The sequence below is a fragment of the Pseudophryne corroboree genome, chromosome 2 (genome assembly GCF_028390025.1).
Source record: "Pseudophryne corroboree isolate aPseCor3 chromosome 2, aPseCor3.hap2, whole genome shotgun sequence".
Lineage (NCBI taxonomy): Eukaryota > Metazoa > Chordata > Amphibia > Anura > Myobatrachidae > Pseudophryne > Pseudophryne corroboree.
The window spans coordinates 93055001-93075528 of record NC_086445.1 but is presented as its reverse complement, the minus strand read 5'-3'; the positions used below and the strand labels follow the sequence as shown (position 1 = coordinate 93075528).

At 47.3% G+C, this 20528-nt stretch overlaps 1 protein-coding gene across 4 annotated transcripts in view; it reads left to right on the top strand.

Moving 5' to 3' along the window:
* The window catches only part of ANGPTL5 (angiopoietin like 5), a 100488-nt gene that overhangs the window by 69602 nt on the left and 10358 nt on the right, over positions 1-20528 (top strand). For all 4 annotated transcript variants that reach the window (XM_063957012.1, XM_063957009.1, XM_063957010.1 and 1 more), the window contains exons 6-7: positions 4364-4484; positions 10320-10505. In XM_063957012.1, the coding sequence (XP_063813082.1) occupies positions 4364-4484; positions 10320-10505 (307 nt within the window). The remainder of the gene's footprint in view (positions 1-4363; positions 4485-10319; positions 10506-20528) is intronic.

Sequence of the window (20528 nt, the reverse complement as noted above, 5' to 3'; positions counted from 1 at the left end):
TGTCCGTGTCATCCTGCTTAATTGCAAGTGCATGTTTGTGAGAATGTGCCGCAGGGGACCCCGAGGAGGCAGTATCAGACCATACAACCATAGAGGACTGGAGGACCTGAGTGGCATGCTCAGTCCTAGCAACTCTATCAGAAATCTGAGAAATAGTCCTCAGAGAGACTAACCATTCTGGCTCTCTAGCTGGGATCTGTGCTAAAACAGTGCAATCCTGATTACATGGAATGGAGTCTTCCTGGGAAGACAAATCCTCTGCAGCATATGAAACAGTGTCCCTAGACATGTTGTCACACACCCTCAAACACCCCACAAACACACAGGGTATTGGGGGTAATTCTGAGTTGATCGCAGCAGGAACTTTGTTAGCAGTTGGGCAAAACCATGTGCACTGCAGGGGAGGCAGATATAACATGTGCAGAGAGAGTTAGATTTGGGTGGGTTATTTTATTTCTGTGCAGGGTAAATACTGGCTGCTTTATTTTTACACTGCAATTTAGATTGCAGATTGAACACACCACACCCAAATCTAACTCTCTCTGCACATGTTATATCTGCCTCCCCTGCAGTGCACATGGTTTTGCCCAACTGCTAACAAAGTTCCTGCTGCGATCAACTCAGAATTACCCCCATTATGTAGACAGAGTTTACCCCCAAGAATGGCAGAGAGACACAGAGATTGGAGCCAACCCACACACAGCGCTATTAGAGGTATAGGGAGTCCCTAACCAGTGCTGACTGTGTCCCTTAATAGGTGACACAGCCTTTATACAGCCCCCCCCCCCCTTTTACAACCCCCTGGTACCGTACAGATAGCTGGAGATTGCTCTGGAGGGACCGCGCTCCTACCCTCTAGCCGCCCTCTTCACACTGTCCCCCCCGCTTGCAAGGGGGGACAGTGACTCACTCGCCACACTTCAGCTCCCTGAGGGGGTGGCAGCTGGCCGCCGGCGTGAGCGTTCCCCTGCGACGGGGCGCGATCGGACCCCTCTGGAGCTCAATGTCCAGTCAGCGGGAGCAGTGGCTCAAGACCCCGCAGGGCGGACACTGCCCCCTCAGTCCCTCGCTGCAGGGAGGCTGTTGCTAGCAGCCTCCCTGTAAAATAACAAACTCTGAAAAGAAAGAAAAAACTTTTTCTAAGAGAACTCTGTAGAGCTCCCCTAGTTGTGACCAGCTCCTCCGGGCACATTTTCTAAACTGAGTCTGGTAGGAGGGGCATAGAGGGAGGAGCCAGCCCACACTATTAAACTCTTAAAGTGCCAATGGCTCCTGGTGGACCCGTCTATACCATGCACAAAATGGTAAGCTGCTCAATCAGATTGTGATGTCACTCAGGTGCTAAAAGGGAGGGGTAATTATGTGTAGGAAAAAACAATGTGTTCCCTAATGCACACCGAGTGAAAAATATTACTACATAATAGTCAGATAATACGGAGATCTTAGTTGCGTATATCTGCAGATATAGGGTTAAGCCCCCAGGCCGATCGACAAGGCTTCTCCGTCACTGGGGGTCCCTAATACTAGGTATGGGTCCGGGGTGCACCCCGGACCCATACCTAGTATTAGGGACCCCCAGTGACGGAGAAGCCTTGTCGATCGGCCTGGGGGCTTAACCCTATATCTGCAGATATACGCAACTAAGATCTCCGTATTATCTGACTATTATGTAGTAATATTTTTCACTCGGTGTGCATTAGGGGACCCGTCTATACCCCATGATACTAATATGGACCCCAGCATCCTCTAGGACTTAAGAGAAATTAATATTATTTGACCCAAATGTAATAGGTTCTGATTTGCTGGTACCAGTGCGATTCCGGTGATATAGCCACTACATTTAAAGCGGCAGTTCACTTTGTGGTAGCACCAGGTTGTTTTTGCAGTTTAACTAATTGGTACTTTAAATCTAGCGGCTATACCGCCAAAGTCTTGCCGGTACCCAATGGCTGATTTCCCACTAGGTATGTGAGACACTGTGCCTATGGGCACCATCTACTGGGGGAGGCACAGCAGACTGTCTCCGACGCACACACACACACATCAGAGCCAAGGATCCTTTGTTTATGTAGCACCAGCTCGTAAGGAAAGGGGGGGAGGGGTCGCAGGCAACATTTTGCATGAAGGAGGTATGGAAGAGGGGGTATGGGCCGTTGGGTTGACACAACTTAGGTCGACAGTCATTAGGTCGACATGCATTAGGTCGACAGGGTCACTCGGTCAATATGGTCATGAGGTCGACGTACTAGGTCGACAGGTCAAAAGGTTGACATGAGGTTTTTTTAAAACCTTTTTTTGTGTCGTTTTTTTCGTAAAGTGACCGGGAACCCCAATTAGTGCACCGTGTCCCCTCACATGGCTCGCTTCGGTTACCATTCCTAATCGTAGTCCATGTGAATCGTATAGTATGAAAAAGTCAAGTAATTGAAAAAAAATGTGAAAAGCTCATGTCGACCTTTTGAACTGTCGACCTAGTACATGTTGACCTAATGACCATGTCGACCAAGTGACCCTGTCGGACTAATGCATGTCAACCAATAGTGGTCGACCTAATGACTGTCAACCTGAGTGGCGTCGACCTAATGACCGTATCCCGGAAGAGGTTGGGGCTATCTGCCTTATAGTTTTCTGCTGGGAGGCTTGAGCTTCGGGTCCAGTGGATGGAGCCTAAGCGGTTGGGCAGCTCTGCCGCTATGCTTTATTACCATGACCGCGGAGACTGAGGGCATTTCTGGATGAAAGATTGAGGGGGGAGGGGAGAATAATATTGTGCCTATGCGAGGCCTGTGTGGATCATTGGGTCAATCGGAAATAGGTTGACAGTCAATACGTTGATCCCATAAGGTTGACATGCACTAGATCGACTGGGTAAAAAGGTCGACATGAAAAAGGTAGACACCACAAAAGGTCGACAGTTGCAAAAGGTTGACACAATGTATGTCATTTTATATGTTTAACTACATTGTAGTCCACGTGGATGGTAAAAGTTGAAAAAAACCAAACAAACTTGGGTCAACCATATGTGTTGTCGAAGTCAAAAATATTACATAAAGAGAACATACAAACTACACACATTTAAGTCGCTATACTTGCAAATACGCGCAGCGAGCACAGCAATATATGGTAACACGCATTTACACGGACATGCCACAGAGATGGATTCGACACTTATCTCATACAGTACATAATTATAATAATATCAAGCGCCAGACATCATGATGATTTAAAATTATCTAATGAATTAATGTCATGAATGTGTATTATTTGAACGAAGCAAGATAGACCTGTCATATTTACTATTAAAACAACCAGCTTAATGTGTAGATTAATTTGATACTTGTTATTAAGTTGTAGGACATTGCAACAAATAGTTATGATTACATGTATAAAAGCTAAAATTACTTTTATTAGAACAATAGAAGTTCCAAACAGCTAGTGGACAGGAAACTCCAGCCTGCCCTTTGGATGTCTTCAAGGCTGAATCTGATTACCATATACAAAGAAACTGGTGACTCATCGTGAATCCCTCCCCCAGAAGCTAGTTAACACATTTTGCTGGTCACACAGGAAGGTAGTTCCTGTTTTGGTCTCAGAGTTGCTGTAAGGTCTGAGACGATGATGGAGTTATTGCCAGCTCTGTTCCTGTTTTGGTCTCAGCGTAAGATGGAGTCCCGGCATGATTTTACAGAAAGAGAGAGACACAAGCATTGAGGGAATGGTATTGTATCGCTGGCCTGTAACTGCATGTAACTGTATGTAATTGTATGTAACTATGTTTTAACTGCTTACTGTGTGAGTTGTATTCATGTAACTATAGGTATACTGTACTTTGTAATATATATTGAATCCATATCCTTTTAATAGCAAATATATACTTCAATGAGCTTTGGAACTCAGATAATGTGTGGGTGTATTGTTTTCTCTTATGGGATACAGTGTTTTGCGATGTACAGCGCACTTTTATCGTATATGGTAATAAGATGCGCCTGGCGTCTGCAATATATATTATAGCGGGCATTTTAAATATTTATGAGAAATCAATTTGGCATTCTTAGAGTGTTGATCATTGTCATGTTGACCGTTTGATCCTTTCGACCTTAAGCACTGTTGACCTTTTACATGTTGACTTTTGTACCTGTCGATCTAATGCATGTCAACTATATGGGATTGAACTATTGACTGTCTACATATCATCTGGAACCCGCCAAAAAGTGCCAAAATACTGGTTAAATGAAGCAGATTGACCACGATGTAGTAAAACTGTATAAAGTTTGGTGAGCAAAGTGATAGGAAAGTCAGATAACTTAAGTACGTAACTAATATATGTCCTTATTCTGTTTACTCTCCTGCAATATCCTATTAGGCATTCTGTGATATGGATTACAGAGGAGGGGGTTGGACCGTCCTTCAAAAGAGAATTGATGGAACAATTGATTTCCAAAGAACGTGGCTTGAATACATGGAAGGATTTGGAGAACTTTCAGGTAATGAAGTCTTTAAATCTTTCTTGTCATGATGACATGTGCCCCTCTGTAATCCATCCCCTTTATATTACACTGCCACTTACCACCAGGTTTATTCTCTGCACTTAAGTGAATTCAGATATAAGGGTGGAAATTCAAATGTTTGAAAGTCGGTTTGGTGTCTGTTTGTTCCTGTCTATTAGAAAAAACAGACACCCAACTGACTTTTCAAACAATTGAATATCCCTCAAGGTGTCTAAAATATCGCACCAAATCGATCGTTTGTAATTTGCGTTTTTTTTCTAAAAATCGCAAATGTAATAGAGTGCGAATTTTAAGGTTAAACCGGAATTCGCATGTGATTATTTGCAGTTTTTAGTAATAAAAACATGTATATTTTAGGTCATGTTTTTTATTACTTGGAAGCATGCACAGATCATTGAGATCCGTGCATGCTTCTGTATGGAACAGTCAAGAAAGTGTTAATAAAAAACAAAAAACGACTTGCAGGTCCCCCCCGAAAAGCATAACCAACCTCGGGCTCTTTGAGTCGGTCCTGGTTACAAAAATACGGGGGGGAAAATTGACTGGGGTTGCGGTAAAAATTGCAAGTTTTCTGAAATCGCACCCTATTACATTCAGCCTATAGTCTATTCATGAAGCAGTGAAAAGAGTGGAGAAGTGAGCCTGTGGAGAAGTTGCCCATGGCAACCAATCAGCTGCTCCGTACAGTTGTGTAGTATGCAAATAATAAATGTTACTTCAGTGCTGATTGGTTGCCATGGGCAACTTCTCCACTGACTCACTTTTCCACCCTTTTCACTGCTTCATGAATAGACCCCTAATAAGGAGGGATGTGAGCGGGAAGTCACTTTGTTTTTGCCCAGGCCTGTAAGAGGAAAGAGGAAGGAGCCCAGGCAAAAATTAACATATGGAGCAGCCCAGGCCTCCAGTTTAGGGGAGAGGAATATTTTACAAGGTGGTATTGCAGCCTTAGGGTGGCATCGTAAGGCAGGAACACTATACTATTCATGGAAAAATAAACATTTCCTCCTGAGTCTAATCCCCCCTAGACTGCACATGCAGCACTGGCTATTGCTGATTCTGTGATCAAACTCCTAGTAACTCACTTGAGTAAAGAATTCATGGGGATCATTCCGAGTTGATCGCACGTAGCAACTTTTTGCTGCTGGTGCGATCAACTAGACGCCGCCTATGGGGGAGTGTATTTTAGCATAGCGGGGCTGCTATCGCTTGTGTAGCCCTGCTATGCTAAAAAAAATTCATGCAAAACAAGACCAGCCCTGCAGTTACTTACCCAGTGCGACGGATCCAGCGATGAAGGTCCCGGCTGTGATGTCAGACATCCGCCCTCCAAACGCCTGGACATGCCTGCGTTCGCCTTACCACACCCGGGAAACGGTGAGTAGACGCCCCGATCCTCCTTCCCGCTGTCAATCTTCTTGCGATCGGGCCTGCGATTGCTTTCTTCGGTCCTGGCGTCGTTGCCCGTCGACTGCCGTTGCTGGGAAACGACACGCGTGGGCAATGCGGGCGCCGCGCAGTCGCAGTTCCCACCCATTCACACCGCAGCGAAGAACCGCTGCGTGCGAACGGGTCAGAATGACCCCAAATGAGTGGGAGCCAGTGTACAGGTACTCACCCTCTCTGGCCCCGCTGGTGTCATAGTTTGCAGGGACAGATGGGACTCCAGCCATATATGCGGTCGCAGGTGAGTATTTTTCCGTAGTTATTACTGCATCTTATACTAAAGCCGCAGCTGATTTTCACAAAACAGACATCCACTTGCAGCGCCTTAAGAATGTGCATTTCTGTCTCTGTGCGTCAATGGCAGGTGTAGTTTCTCCATCTAAGTGTGGCCTCCTGTGTGAGCAGTTCAGCGTATTTGGATGCACCTGCTTTCAGCGACCAGCCCACGTTGGCCTCGCCAACCCTCTCCCAGGATCACCCACTAAATTCTACAGACCCTGCGTCTCTGAGCGCTGCCAATCATGATGCATGCACTGTGTGACTAAGACGCATAGGCAGACTTAAAATATCAGCCTGGTGAATGTGATATCGACCTTGCATCTGACTCAGAATCAGCCCCATAAGCTGCATTGTGCATAGGCTAGAACGTTATTGGTCCATGTGCTCTCTACTCCTCTTAAGGTGCATACACACTGAGCTGTTTTCCCCCCACCCAGCGATGTCAGCGGGGGTGAACAGCTTTCAATATCAGGACGCTATGGAAAGCCGCTCACCCCGCCGTTCATCTACTGGTAATACCCAGTGTGTATGGGCCTTTATACTGCGCATGCCGTGCTGGCTGTCTCTGAGGCTGCATGCTGGCTGTCTCTGTGGCTGCATGCTGGCTGTCTCTGTGGCTGCACGCTGGCTGTCTCTGAGGCTGCACGCTGGCTGTCTCTGTGGCTGCACACTGGCTGTCTCTGAGGCTGCGCGCTGACTGTCTCTGAGGCCGCACGCTGGCTACCTCCGAGGCCGCACAGTGGCTGTCTCTGAGGCAGCACGCTGGCTGTCTCTGAGGCAGCACGCTAGCTGTCTCTCTGGCTGCATGCTGGCTGTCTCTGTGGCTGCATGCTGGCTGTCTCTGTGGCTGCACGCTGGCTGTCTCTGTGGCTGCACGCTGGCTGTCTCTGAGGCTGCACGCTGACTGTCTCTGAGGCTGCACGCTGGCTGTCTCTGTGGCTGCACGCTGGCTGTCTCTGAGGCTGCACGCTGACTGTCTCTGAGGGAGCGCCACGTCGTGGCACTCTCCTGATTAGCTGTGTGCTCCTGTAGTGTCAGTGAGGCTGCACACGGCAGAGATACAATGTTGCGCCTATGCGCTCCATTGTATCCAATGGTGGGAACTTTGCGGTCAGCGGTGAGGTTACTTTCGGTCAACCGCTGACCGCAAAGTTCCCATCATTGAATACAATGGAGCGCATAGGCGCAACATTGTATCTCTGCCATGCGCAGCCTGACTGACAGCTCAGGAGCACACAGCCAATCAGGAGAGTGCCACGACGTGGCGCTCCCTGATTGGCTGAAGGGAATCTTGTGACAGGAGTCACGGGGGGTCCCGGCAGTCGGGGAAAGGGGTCCCATGTGTAAACATGGGACCCCTTTCAGTGCGTGGTTCGGGTTTTTCGGTTTGTTTTTTTGCCAAGTACGTGGATTACAAGATCAGAAGAGGACAGATCTACACTGGATTTTTGTGAGTATAATTTTATTTTCAGGTAACCCATGGATTCTACTTGGAGAAGTGGACCGACCCTCGTGTGAACATAGGTAAGTATGTGTGAATGTAGGTGTGCATGTATGTAATAAAGTTGTACTTTCAAGGTGTGTGAGTTCTGTTTTTATTTGGGTATTTTTTTTGTAGTAGTACTACTACAGGTACCAGCGGGCCCGTTTTTCCACTGCATGCTGGTACTTGTGGTTCTCCAAGTACCAGCTTGCGGGGAGGCTTGCTGGGACTTGTAGTACTGCTACAAAAAACAATATTCTATTTTTTTCACAAGGCTATCAGCCCCCTATCCGCAGCCCTTGGATGGGGGGGACAGCCTCGGGCTTCACCCCTGGCCCTTGGGTGGCTGGAGGGGGGGACCCCTTGATTTAAGGGTTCCCACTCCTCCATGGTACCCCGGCCAGGGGTGACTAGTTAGTGATTTAATGCCAGGGCCGCAGGGACCTATATAAAAGTGTCCCCCGGCTGTGGCATTATCTCTCTGACTAGTGGAGCCCGGTGCTGGTTCCAAAAATACGGGGGACCCCTACGCTTTTTGTCCCCCGTATTTTTGGCACCAGGACCAGGCGCAAAGCCCGCTGCTGGCTGTTAAAATATGGGGGAACCCCTGTCAATTTTTTCCCCCATATTTTTGCAACCAGGACCGGCTCAAAGAGCCCGAGGCTGGTTATGCTTAGGAGGGGGGACCCCACGCAAATTTTCCCCCCAGTTTTTACATTAAACAGACCCTTTCCCATAGATGCACAGATCTCACTGATCCGTGCATGGTTATCCAAACTCGACTGGAAAAAGCAGGTCTATTTTTTTCCTGTTTTTATTAACGATTCGCAAAAAAATACACCCGCACTTGAGCACTCAGAGACTAACACCCAAATACGAATGAATAGTGAATACCCGTGTTGTAGGAAATAACAGCCGCGTTTGACCGATGGTCTATTCATTCGTATTTCTGAACTTTGTCATTCAAACCATTATGAATAGTCCAAACACTGCCGAGATTTGTGCTTCGTGAATTCCCGTGTTGGGACTTAGAAAAAAACAACACAAATCGGACAAACTCGATTTTTTAGTAAATTTTGGCCCATGTATCACTAGAACACTTAATACAACAATGCATTAAAACAGTCACTCTGGTGTGTATCTTGTGCATCTTATTATAGTGATTTGCATTTGTCAGAAAAGCAGGACATGGATTCAAATGTTCTGTTAGTCTACAAATAATATATAAGTGGTGTTATTGGCATCATGAGGGTTAAAATGCATGCAAAAATTGTCCGAAAATATGCAAATAGCCGCAAGAGGCCAATTCTCAGATCTGCTGCTGTGCCTGAATACGCGTAAACATCGCTGGCCCTTTGGACGTTAGGTAACATAGGATGTCCAGCAAAACTACATTGCGTGGGTCAATGAAACTACATCCAAGGATGTAGCCACTGGCCTCGGCATGCTCAGAAAATGAGGCCGACACGACCCTGTTTTCTGCAGCACACCACCTTCCCCAACCCCAAACGGCTGCACCACCTTGCCCAATCCAAAATGGCTGCACCACCTTCCCCAACCCCAAATGGCTGCACCACCTTCCCCAACCCCAAACGGCTGCACCACCTTCCCCAACCCCAAACGGCTGCACCACCTTCCTCAACCCAAACGGCTGCACCACCTTCCCCAACCCCAAACGGCTGTCACTCACCCAACGTCTGTTGTCACACAGCATCCAGCGTAGCAGGACCAGATCTGTATACGCACTGTGCAGCTCCTGCGAATGCTCAGAACAAAGAACATCAGACAGTTGTATGAAAATGTAATTAGCGTCCACCTCTGAATCTGCCCCTCCCTCCATACGATGAGCCATACACGTCTGTAGATTATATTCATCATATACACTTATGCCCATGTTTTTAATCATTAGTTTTTCTTGGAAAATACATATTTGATATTAGGCAGCATCAGTAAGACTTTAAAAAAAAACCTCTCTAATACAGCAGAATAAATCTTATAAAAATGTTTATTTTTGTAAAATTTTTTTTAGCTAAAACACAAACACGCACAAAAGTATATTCTATTCCCAGGCTATATAAAGAAAGCTCCTTTTAGCGTTAGTGGTACATTCACAGTCACTCGTATGTGGTTTGCTAGTGCTGTTGAACGTCTTCTTTATCATCAGTGTTCCTGCATCTTACCAACACATTGGGATGCGGTCATGTGACCGGCGCTTGAGATCCCGGCGGTCACCATGCCGAAGCCGGAATCCCTAGCGCTCACAACGCCGGCAGTTGGAATGCCGACCCACAGGCTCTATTCCCACAACACCCATAGAGTGGGAATAGAACCTGTGGCTTCGTTGTGCTCACCTCCTTACCCTCACCGGCATTCTGCTGTCGGGATCCCGGGGTTGGTATGCTGACCGCCAGGATCCCAACCGCCGGTCTACCAGCCCCAACCCAACGCCCCATTCCATTTATCTAGGTCAGGACTGGAGCAAGGGGCCCTTTATATAATCAGATCCTGCGATATGGACCATTCATATATGTATATTGACTATACTTCTTTTCTGAAAACAATGAATGAAATAGTTGTCTTTAGTTTACTCTTTGTATTTGCAGGTGAGTTCTGGCTGGGCCTCAGGAAAACATTCTGCATTCTAAATCAGAAGAACACCAGCTTCATGCTGAACATTGCCTTAGAAGCTGAGGATGGCACGTTAGCATATGCAACATATGATAACTTTTGGATTGAAGATGAAAAGACTGCCTTTATAATGCATGTTGGACGCTATTTTGGAACTGCAGGTTATAATATTTATTATTCTTAGGCGTGTTGGACTAGCATGTGTGTGTGTGTTTATTGTATCCACTAGTTTTTTAGAACATTCGCAAAGATAAACTAAATGCTCACTGCGATAGACCAACTCATTGCTAATCAGAGAATTCTAATGTTCCCACGGTTACATTTACCCATACCCAATGTTCACCGGATTGCACCAACCTGTAGCCAATCAGAGCATTAAGGGGGTACACACGGAGAGATCCGTGTTTAAAATCTAAGCAATCTGACTAGATTGCTTAGATTTTAAGCACGGATCTGTTGTGTGTATGCCCCCCAGCGATGGCGATGCGCGACTCCGCGCATCGCTATCGCCGGTGCTAGATTAAGCCTGCATGCATTCAGCGCTGTGCGAAGTGTGCGGCCCCCCTTCCCCCCCCCTCTCTCAGCACACATTGTGCTATGCTGAGCCGGGGGAGGGATGTGTGTTGAGCGGTCTGTGTTAAGATCGCTCAGCACACATCTTTCCCGTCAGTACTGGCCTTTAGAATGCTAAACTAACCTGTAATCAGTGAGCTTTAGAATGTTTACAGGAGTAGACCAACCTTAGGCCTTAACCAATCACTGCATGTCATTGTCCACAATCATAGCATTAGAATGTTCTGCACATTGCAATGCCCACAGGAATGGAATATTAGAATGTTCAGAGCTAGACCAACCTGTAATCAGATTATTATTATTATTATTATTATTATTATTCTCACATTGTTAGACCAATCTGTAGCTGATCAGAGTAACAATATTTTCAAGGGTAGGCCTCCTTCACTCTCGGCTTGAGTTTAGGACCTGACGACTGACAGTTGACTGTGGGAACAGCTTTCGGCAAAGGAAGGAAACGAGGTGGCTGAATGGAGTTCTTACTCATGGATTGAAGAGTTGTCCCGAAGATGAAGAGGGGTATGCAATGCGGACAATGACTGAGAATGATACACTGAAGAAAGATTAATTCAGTTTTAATGAGACTTCAATAATACACCACAACTAGTAGATACGTCTGAGTGAGTTCTGAAAAACAAAATGTTCCTGACTTGTAGACAGTGCTGAAGAATACTGAATGGAGAAGTGACTGGTGACTTGTAAACGATGCTGAAGAACACCAAATGAGGACATGACTTGTGATTTGTAAATTATGCTGAAATACACTGGATGAAGAGATGACTTGTGATTTGTAAATGATGCTGAAGAACACTGAATGACGAGATGACTTGAACAATGTTGAAGAGAGGATCACTGTGAGCACCGACAGCAAACGGAGACCCTCTACCAGATAGAGGACCCAGCCATCAACCCACAAGGGCAGGTGGATTGGAAGCAAAGGACTGCACCGGGCGGCCTCCACAGAACCAGGATACCAGGGGTTAACCTGGGAGCACAGAGCTTGAGCACCTTACAGCAGCAAGTAACTTGAAGCACTGGCACCATAGCTAAGCATTCACCCCTTTTTATAAGGGGACACAGCACCGGATTGGCTGGACGCGAACTCGTATACCTATTGGCTTGGCTTGGTCTCCAACATGGCGGCTCCCTGCACAGAGGACACATGTGGAACCAGCACACAGCCACTACCTCTGGCCTCAGCCTCCCAGACGATGCACTCCAGCAACAGGACACTTTGAAACAGACACCTCCGGCTGCCTTGCTCCGTACCCCAGGACCCGGACCCCGGCCTCCAAATGCCCGGCTGCCACACTGGAAGACCTCAAAGCCGCAGCTTCTATCCACTGCAGTCACACCAGCCGGCTAACAGGAAGGCCGCAGGGACCAGAACTGGAGGTAAGACTCTGAATTCTGACAGAACCCCCCTTTTTAGAGTGGTCTTCGAACACCCATGCTGCTTAGTGGGATTCTTGGCATGAAAGGCATGACTCAGTCTTGGAGCATGAATATCCTCTGCAGCCACCCAAGATCTTTCCTCCGGACCATATCCTTTCCAATCTATGAGATACTGGAGATGACCATACCTCTTGCGGGAGTCAAGAATCTTATGAACCTTGAATTCCTCATTTTGAGCGGCTTGAACCTTGGGAGGTTTAGGGAAAGCTGTCCGAAAATGATTTAGTGCAAGAGGCTTTAGTAGAGAAATGTGAAAGGCATTGGGAATTTTCAAATAGGGAGGCAGTTTCACTTTGTAAGTAACAGGATTCAACACGCTTTCAGTAGGATACGGACCGATGAATCTAGGAGCAAACATTTTGGTAGGAACTTTGAGTCTGAGGTTTCTGGTGGATATCCAAAGACAATCTCCCACTTTGAGACTAGGAACAGCCCTCCGTTTCCGATCGGCGTAGGTCTTATATTTCTGGGAAGTCTTAAATAGCACCTTATGAATTTGTCCCCAAATCTTAGTGAACTGACGAAGAGCGGATTCAGCAGCAGGAACCTCAAGAGCTGGGAGAGATTTGAAGGAAGGAACTCATGGAAGAAAACCGTAGTTAATGAAGAAAGGAGTGAAATTGGTAGAAGAATGATATAGGTTATTGTGTGCGAACTCAGAAAATGGGAGGTAATCCATCCAGTGATCCTGAGCAGAGGACATGAACATCCGTAAGAAAGTTTCCAGATCTTGGTTGACTCTTTCAGTCTGTCCGTCAGTCTGGGTATGATAGGCTGAAGAGAATTCAACTTGATTCCTAGAACAGAGCTGAGAGCTTCCCAGAACTTGGCCATGAATTGAGGACCCCGATCAGAAACTATTTCCTGTGGGAGACCATGTAAATGGAAAATCTGTGAGAAAAACAGTTTGGATAGCTGAGGAGCAGAGGGAAGACCAGTGAGGGGTATGAAGTGAGCCATCTTCGAAAATTGGTCCACAATGACCCAAATGGTGTTGTGTCCTCTGGAGATAGGCAAATTGGTTATGAATCCATAGAGATGTGAGTCCAAGGCTTTTGAGGTATTGGAAGTGGATGAAGAAGCCCCAAGGAGATGTTTGTGGACTTTTATGTTGAACACACTTGGAACATGCTGCTAGAAATTCAAAGACATCCGTTTTAAGATGAAGCCACCAGTTGAATCGAAGAATGAGCCCACGTAAGCAATTTCCTGTGAGGAGGAAGAGGAACAGTATGAGTTCAAGCAAATGAGGCCGGATTCAGAATAAATTGTTTCTCAGAGGAGTCGAGTGAATCATCTGTTTGAAAAGAATGAGAAAGTGCATCTGCTCTTCGATTCAAGGTTCCTGGATGGTAAGAGAGTTTGAAGGAGAACCGAGAGAAGAAAAGAGCCCACCTGGGTTGACGTAGGTTTAAACAACGAGCTATCTGGAGGTACAGAAGATTCTTGTGATCAGTGTTAACAGAGATAGGGTGTTGAGCTCCATCTAATAAATATCGCCACTCTTCAAAAGCTAGATTTGTGGCAAACAGTTCTTGTTCCCCAATAGGATAATTTTGCTCTGCATGGGAGAATCTTCGAGAAAAATATACACAAGGATGACTTTTCTTATCTTCGAAGAGATGAGAAAGAACTGCCCGACTCCCACCAAAGAAGCATCTACTTCCACCTGAAAGGGGCGATTGAGATCAGGTTGGCAAAGAATTGGAGCGGACATGAAAGCCTCTTTTAAGTACTTGAAGGCTTTCCGAGTCTTGGATGGCCAAATTGAAGGATTGGCTCCTTTCCTAGTTAACATGGTAATTGGGGGCCATAATAGTGGAGTAACTCTTGATAAATTTTCTGGCAAAGTTGGCAAAGCTAAGAAATCGTTGGATCCCTTTTATAGTGGTAGGAAGAGTCCAATCACGAATCGCTTGGACCTTGGTTGAATCCATCTATAGCTCCTGTCCGGAGATGACATAACCGAGAAAGGTGATGGAGGGTACCTCAAAGGTGCACTTTTCTAACTTGCAAAAAAGACGATTATTCCTAAGACAGCTTAAGAACTCTTTGACTTGCTCACGATGGACCTTCAAATCTTTAGAAAAAATTAGAATATCGTCCAAGAATACCACTAGACAACTGAAAAGAAGATCTTTGAATATCTCGTTCACTAAGTTCTGGAAGACCGCCGGGGCATTGCAGAGACCGAAGGGCATCACTAGATACTCGTAATGCCCGTCCCAGGTGTTAAAAGCGGTCTTCCATTCGTCTTCATAACGGATGCGTATCAGGTTATAAGCTCCTTGAAGGTCCAGCTTAGTGAAAATGGTGGCCTCTTTCACACGATCGAATAACTCAGGTATCAGGGACAGAGAATATCTGTTCTTCACAGTGATCTCCTTTAACCCCTGATAGTCAATGCATGGCTGCAGACCCCCATTCTTCTTTTTCACATAAAATAAACTTGCCACAGCTGGAGAGAAATAGGAGAGAATAAAACCTTTACTGAGGTTTTCCAAAATGTAGTCTGACATGGCCTGGGTCTCTGGAAGGGATAACAGGTGTATTCGACCTCTTGGAGGAGTCTTGCCAGGTAACAAATCAATGGGACAGTCCCAACTAGGATCGGGAGGCAGAGTGTTAGCTCCCTGTTTGCTAAAGACATTTTGAAAGTCCTGATAGACTACCGGGAGTTCAGCAGGATTCAAATTACAAAGAGGTTTCACAGATGCCAAGCACTCATGGAAGCAAGAGTCACCCCAAGCGAGCACATCCATAGTCTGCCAATCGATGCAGGGATTATGTCTTTGTAGCAAAGGGAATCCGAGAATTAATTCTTGAGAGGCTTTAGGAATTACTAGGAAAGAGATGTTTTCTGAGTGAAGAACTCCAATCTTTAATTTGAGAGTAACAGTGCGGTGAGTAATGATTCCTTCGGGGATGTAACTTCCATCAACTGCAGTAACTGAAATAGGACGATCCAACTTCACCGTCTGAATTCCAGTTCGCTTGACTAGTGCCAAGGTGATAAAACTCTCAGCTGCTCCAGAGTCGAGTAGTGCAGAAACAAAAAGAGAAGAAGAGGGGAGCTCTAAACAATTGGTAAGCACGGATTCTTTCCTGAAAGGTAATTTCGAGGAGACTCCTAACTTAACCTCTCCTGCGTAAGTTAGGAGCTGGAGTTTCCCGGCCGATGACTGCAGAACTTGACAAAGTGATCAGCCGCTCTGCAATACATTCAGAGGTTTCCTCGTCTCTGCCTTTGTCGTTTTTCATCAGTGAGACGGGACCGGTTAACCTGCATGGGTTCCTCTGCGGATGGAGAAGATGGTCTAGGAAGAGGAGCAACCCGAGGTCTCGGACGGTCCGACTTTGATCTTTCCAGCAACGCTCTCTATAATGTACCTCAGATCCAGCTTGTTGCACTGATTAGTTTGTCCAACTTGTCTGGAATGTCTAGGGTGGCTAGATCGTCCTTAATTTTGTCTGAAAGACTATTCCAGAAAGCTGCTATGAGAGCTTTTTCGTTCCAACCAAGTTCGGAAGAGAGGGTATAAAACTGGATTATGTATTCACTGACGGTTCGAGTTCCCTGTTGCAAATGCAGAATCTCCAAAGAAGCTGAAGATGTCCTGCCCGGTTCGTCGAAAATCTTTCGGAAAGTGGATACAAATTCGGAGTAATTTGAAAGAATGGGATCCGCTCTCTCCCGCAGAGGAGATGCCCATTTTAACACCTGACTGGTCAGCAGAGAAATAATATAAGCTATTCTGGTCCGGGCGGTTGAGAAATTCACTGACTGTAACTCAAACTTAATCTCACATTGGTTGAGGAAACTGTGGCATTGCTTTGGTGTACCGTCAAACTAGGTGCAGGTAATTGCAACCGTGGAAGTGGAACTGGCACAGGAGCTGTTAAAACTGGAGTGGTAGGAACGGGAGCTGGCACTTGAGGTACAGATATGACTGCATGGAGAGAGTCGAGACGGGCTGACATATTTTGCATAAACTGCACGATTTGAGTTTTCGCAGCTTCCTGCTTATGTGTCACCCCCAGAAGCCTGATCACTCGTCGGGTCAATGGGGCCAGTGCTTACTGTCACGCTCGGCTTGAGTTTAGGACCTGACAACTGACAATTGACTGAGGGAGCAGTTTTCGGCAAAGGAAGGAAACGAGGTGGCTGAAAATAGTTCTTACTCATGGATTGAAGAGTTGGCCCAAAGATGAAGAGGGGTAAGCAATGAGGGCAATAACTGAGAACGATACACTGAAGAGAGATTAACTCAGTTTTAATGATACTTCAATAATACACCACATCTAGGAGATAAGTCCGAGTGAGTTCTGAAGAACAAAATGTTCCTGACTTGTAGACAGTGCTGAAGAATACCCAATGGAGAAGTGACTTGTAATTTGTAAACGATGCTGAAATACACTGAATGAAGGGATGACTTGTGACTTGATTTGTAAACGATGCTGAAGAACACCAAATGAGGAGATGACTTGTGATTTGTAAATTATGCTGAAATACACTGGATGGAGAGATGACTTGTGATTTGTAAACAATGTTGAAGAACACTGAATTACTAGATGACTTGAAGAATGTTGTTGAAGAGAGGATCACTGTGAGCACCAACAGCAAATGGAGACCCTCTACCAGATAGAGGACCCAGCAATCAAACCACAAGGGCAGGTGGACTGGAAGCAAAGGACTGCAATAACACTGGGCGGCCTCCATAGAACCAGGATACCAGGGGTTAACCTGGGAGCACAGACTTGAGCACCTTACAGCAGCAAGTAACTTAAAGCACTGGCACCATAGCTAAGCATTCACCCTTTTTATAAGGGGAAAGAGCACCGGATTGGCTAAACGCGAACTGGGATACCTATTGGCTTGACTTGGTCTCCAACATGGCGGCTCCCTGCACAGAGGACATGTGTGGAACCAGCACACAGCCACTACCTCTGGCCTCAGCCTCCCAGACGCCGCACTCCAGCAACAGGACACTTGGAAACAGACACCTCCGGCTGCCATGCTCCGCTCCCCAGGACCCGGACCCCGGCCTCCAGACGCCCGGCAACCGCACTGGAGGACCTCGCTGCCGCAGCTCCTATCTGCCGCTGCCACACCAGCCGGCTAACAGAAAGGCCGCAGGGACCAGAACTGGAGGTAAGACTCCGAATGCTGACAGCCTCCCTATAAGAATGTTCACAGGATTTGATGAACCTGCAGGGAAAGAGAGAATTAGAGAGTTTAGAGATGAGATCAACATGTAATCAGAGGAGCATAGACCAACATATGGCAAATCAGAACTCATCATGTCCACAGGGATAGATTAATTTAAAGCCAATCACAGCATTTCAATGATCACAGGATTAGACCACTCCGCAGCCTAAAGCATTAGCATATTCACAGGTGTAGATACAACTGTAATTAGACAATCTCAATATTCCAGACTTGCCTACTGTCCCGGAATGGCCGGGAGGCTCCCGAAAATCGGGTGACCCTCTCGGCCCCCCGGAAGAGCAGGCAAGTCTCCCGATTACAGGGGTCCCCCCCTGCCCGGCCGCCCATTTAGCGAGTAAAGTGGGCGGTCCGGGCAGGCGATGACGCGTCATCATAGCCACGCCCCCTGCTGTTTAATGCCGGTAATAGCGGCATTACACAGCGAGGGGCGGGGCTTACACGGCACGATCCTGTGGTCACGCCCCCGACCCGCCTCAGCCACACTCCCGGTCCGCCTCCACCACGCCCCCCCCGCCCGCCCCCCTCTGCACTCACATCGCAGCCCGCCTCCCTGCCGAGCCGACCTGGCTGCTCTCTCCCGGAGAGAGCAGCCAATAAGTCGGTAAGTATGCAATATTCACATCCTATAGCCAAACTAAGAATAAGCTAAACGAAGAAAAAAAATAGAATAGAACACCTTATTGGTGGCCTGTAAACTGATGCTGAAATGCCTGTGCTGGAATCTTGATATATTTAAATATCTGTCATCTGTTTAAGCTTCCCTGATATAATAGGCTTCTCCACGCGTCTGATAGGAGCTGCTATAAATGCACTCGGCACAAATAAGCATATCAGCAATGTGCAGGCTAGTAGATAAAGAGCAGTATGCAGCAATTGTGCTGATCAGTAAAGTACCTCTCTGGCACTCAGAGCCGCAACTAGGGGGGGGGGGGGGCTAGGGGGGCACGCGACCTGGGCGCGGAAAAGGAGAGGGCGCCGGCGCGAGGCAATAAGTGGAACTACCAGTGCAGGACGGCGCAGGGTTGAAGAGACACCGTCCCGCTCCGCCAGGACGCTTCCGTAGAGGCTAGAGCTGCTTCCTGGAAAGTAACACAGCCGTCGCTTCTGCCAGCGCTGTGTGTGTGACTGTGACAGCGCGCTTCAGAAATGGAGAGGAGGGGGCCCTGACTGACACAGCTGATCAGCACTAAAAGTAGGTAAGGAGAGGCGGGCAGCTATATATGTACAATATGTGTGTGTGCAGTGTACTTTAACCTAGTGTGTGTGAGCAGTGCAGTGTAACCCTGAGTGTGTGTGTGTTGAAGCAGTGCAGTGTAACCCTGTGTGTATGTGTGCTTGAACAGTTCAGTGTAACCCTGTGTGTATGTGTGTTGGAGCAGTGCAGTGTAACCCTGTGTGTGTGTGTGTGTGTGTGTGTGTGTGTGTGTATGTGTGTTAGAGCAGTGCAGTGTAACCCTATATGTGTGTGCATGTGTTGGAGCAGTGCAGTGTAACCCTGTGTGTGTGTGTGTGTGTTGAAGCAGTGCAGTGTAACCCTGTGTGTATGTGTGTTGGAGCAGTGAAGTGTAACCCTGTGGGTATGTGTGCTGGAGCAGTTCAGTGTAACCCTGTGTGTATGTGTGTTGAAGCAGTGCAGTGTAACCCTGTGTGTATGTGTGCTGGAGCAGTTCAGTGTAACCCTGTGTGTATGTGTGCTGGAGCAGTTCAGTGTAACCCTGTGTGTATGTGTGCTGGAGCAGTTCAGTGTAACCCTGTGTGTATGTGTGTTGGAGCAGTGCAGTGTAACCGTGTGTGTGTGTGTGTGTAGGAGAAGTGCAGTGTAACCCTGTGTGTGTATGTTGAAGCAGTGCAGTGTAACTGTGTGTATGTGTGTTGGAGCAGTGAAGTGTAACTGTGTGTGTGTGTGTGTGTGTGTGTGTGTGTGTGTGTGCTGGAGCAGTTCAGTGTAACCCTGTGTGTATGTGTGTTGGAGTAGTGCAGTGCAACCCTGTGTGTGTGTGCATGTGTTGGAGCAGTGCAGTGTAACCCTGTGTGTGTGTGTGTGCATTTGCTGGAGCAGTTCAGTGTTACCCAGTGTGTGTCTGCTGGAGCAGTGCAGTGTAACCCTGTGTGTGTACTGGAGCAGTGCAGTGTAACCGTGTGTGTGTGTGTGTGTTGGAGCAGTGCAGTGTAACCCTGTGTGTATGTGTGTTGGAGCAGTGCAGTGTAACCCTTTGTGTGTGTGCATGTGTTGGAGCAGTGCAGTGTAACTGTGTGTGTGTGCGTGTGCTGGAGCAGTTCAGTGTTACCCAGTGTGTGTCTGCTGGAGCAGTGCAGTGTAACCCTGTGTGTGTACTGGAGCAGTTCAGTGTAACTGTGTGTGTGTGTGTGTGTGTGTGTGTGTGTGTTGGAGCAGTGCAGTGTAACCCTGTGTGTATGTGTGTTGGAGCAGTGCAGTGTAACCCTGTGTGTGTGTGCATGTGTTGGAGCAGTGCAGTGTAACCCTGTGTGTGTGTGTGTGTGTGTGTGTGTGTGTGTGTGTGTGTGTGCGCGCATGTGCTGGAGCAGTTCAGTGTTACCCAGTGTGTGTCTGCTGGAGCAGTGCAGTGCAACCCTCTGTGTGTACTGGCGCTGTGCAGTGTAACCCTGTGTGTGTTGGAGCAGTGCAGTGTAACCCTGTGCGTACGTGTGTTGGAGCAGTGCAGTGTAACCCTGTGTGTGTGTGTGTGTGTGTGCATGTGTTGGAGCAGTGCAGAGGCGGAACTACCGCCAGTGCAAACAGTGTGTTGCACTGGGGCCCGCCTCTGTCCAGGGGCCCAAAGCATGTAATGAGTCAAACTGACTCATTACATGCCGCTGTGCGCTGCGGGCAAACGCTGCCCGCAGTGCACAGCCGCCGGAGAGAGGAGAGGAGCAGCGGTACGGGGGAAGGAGGAGGAGGGAGGTG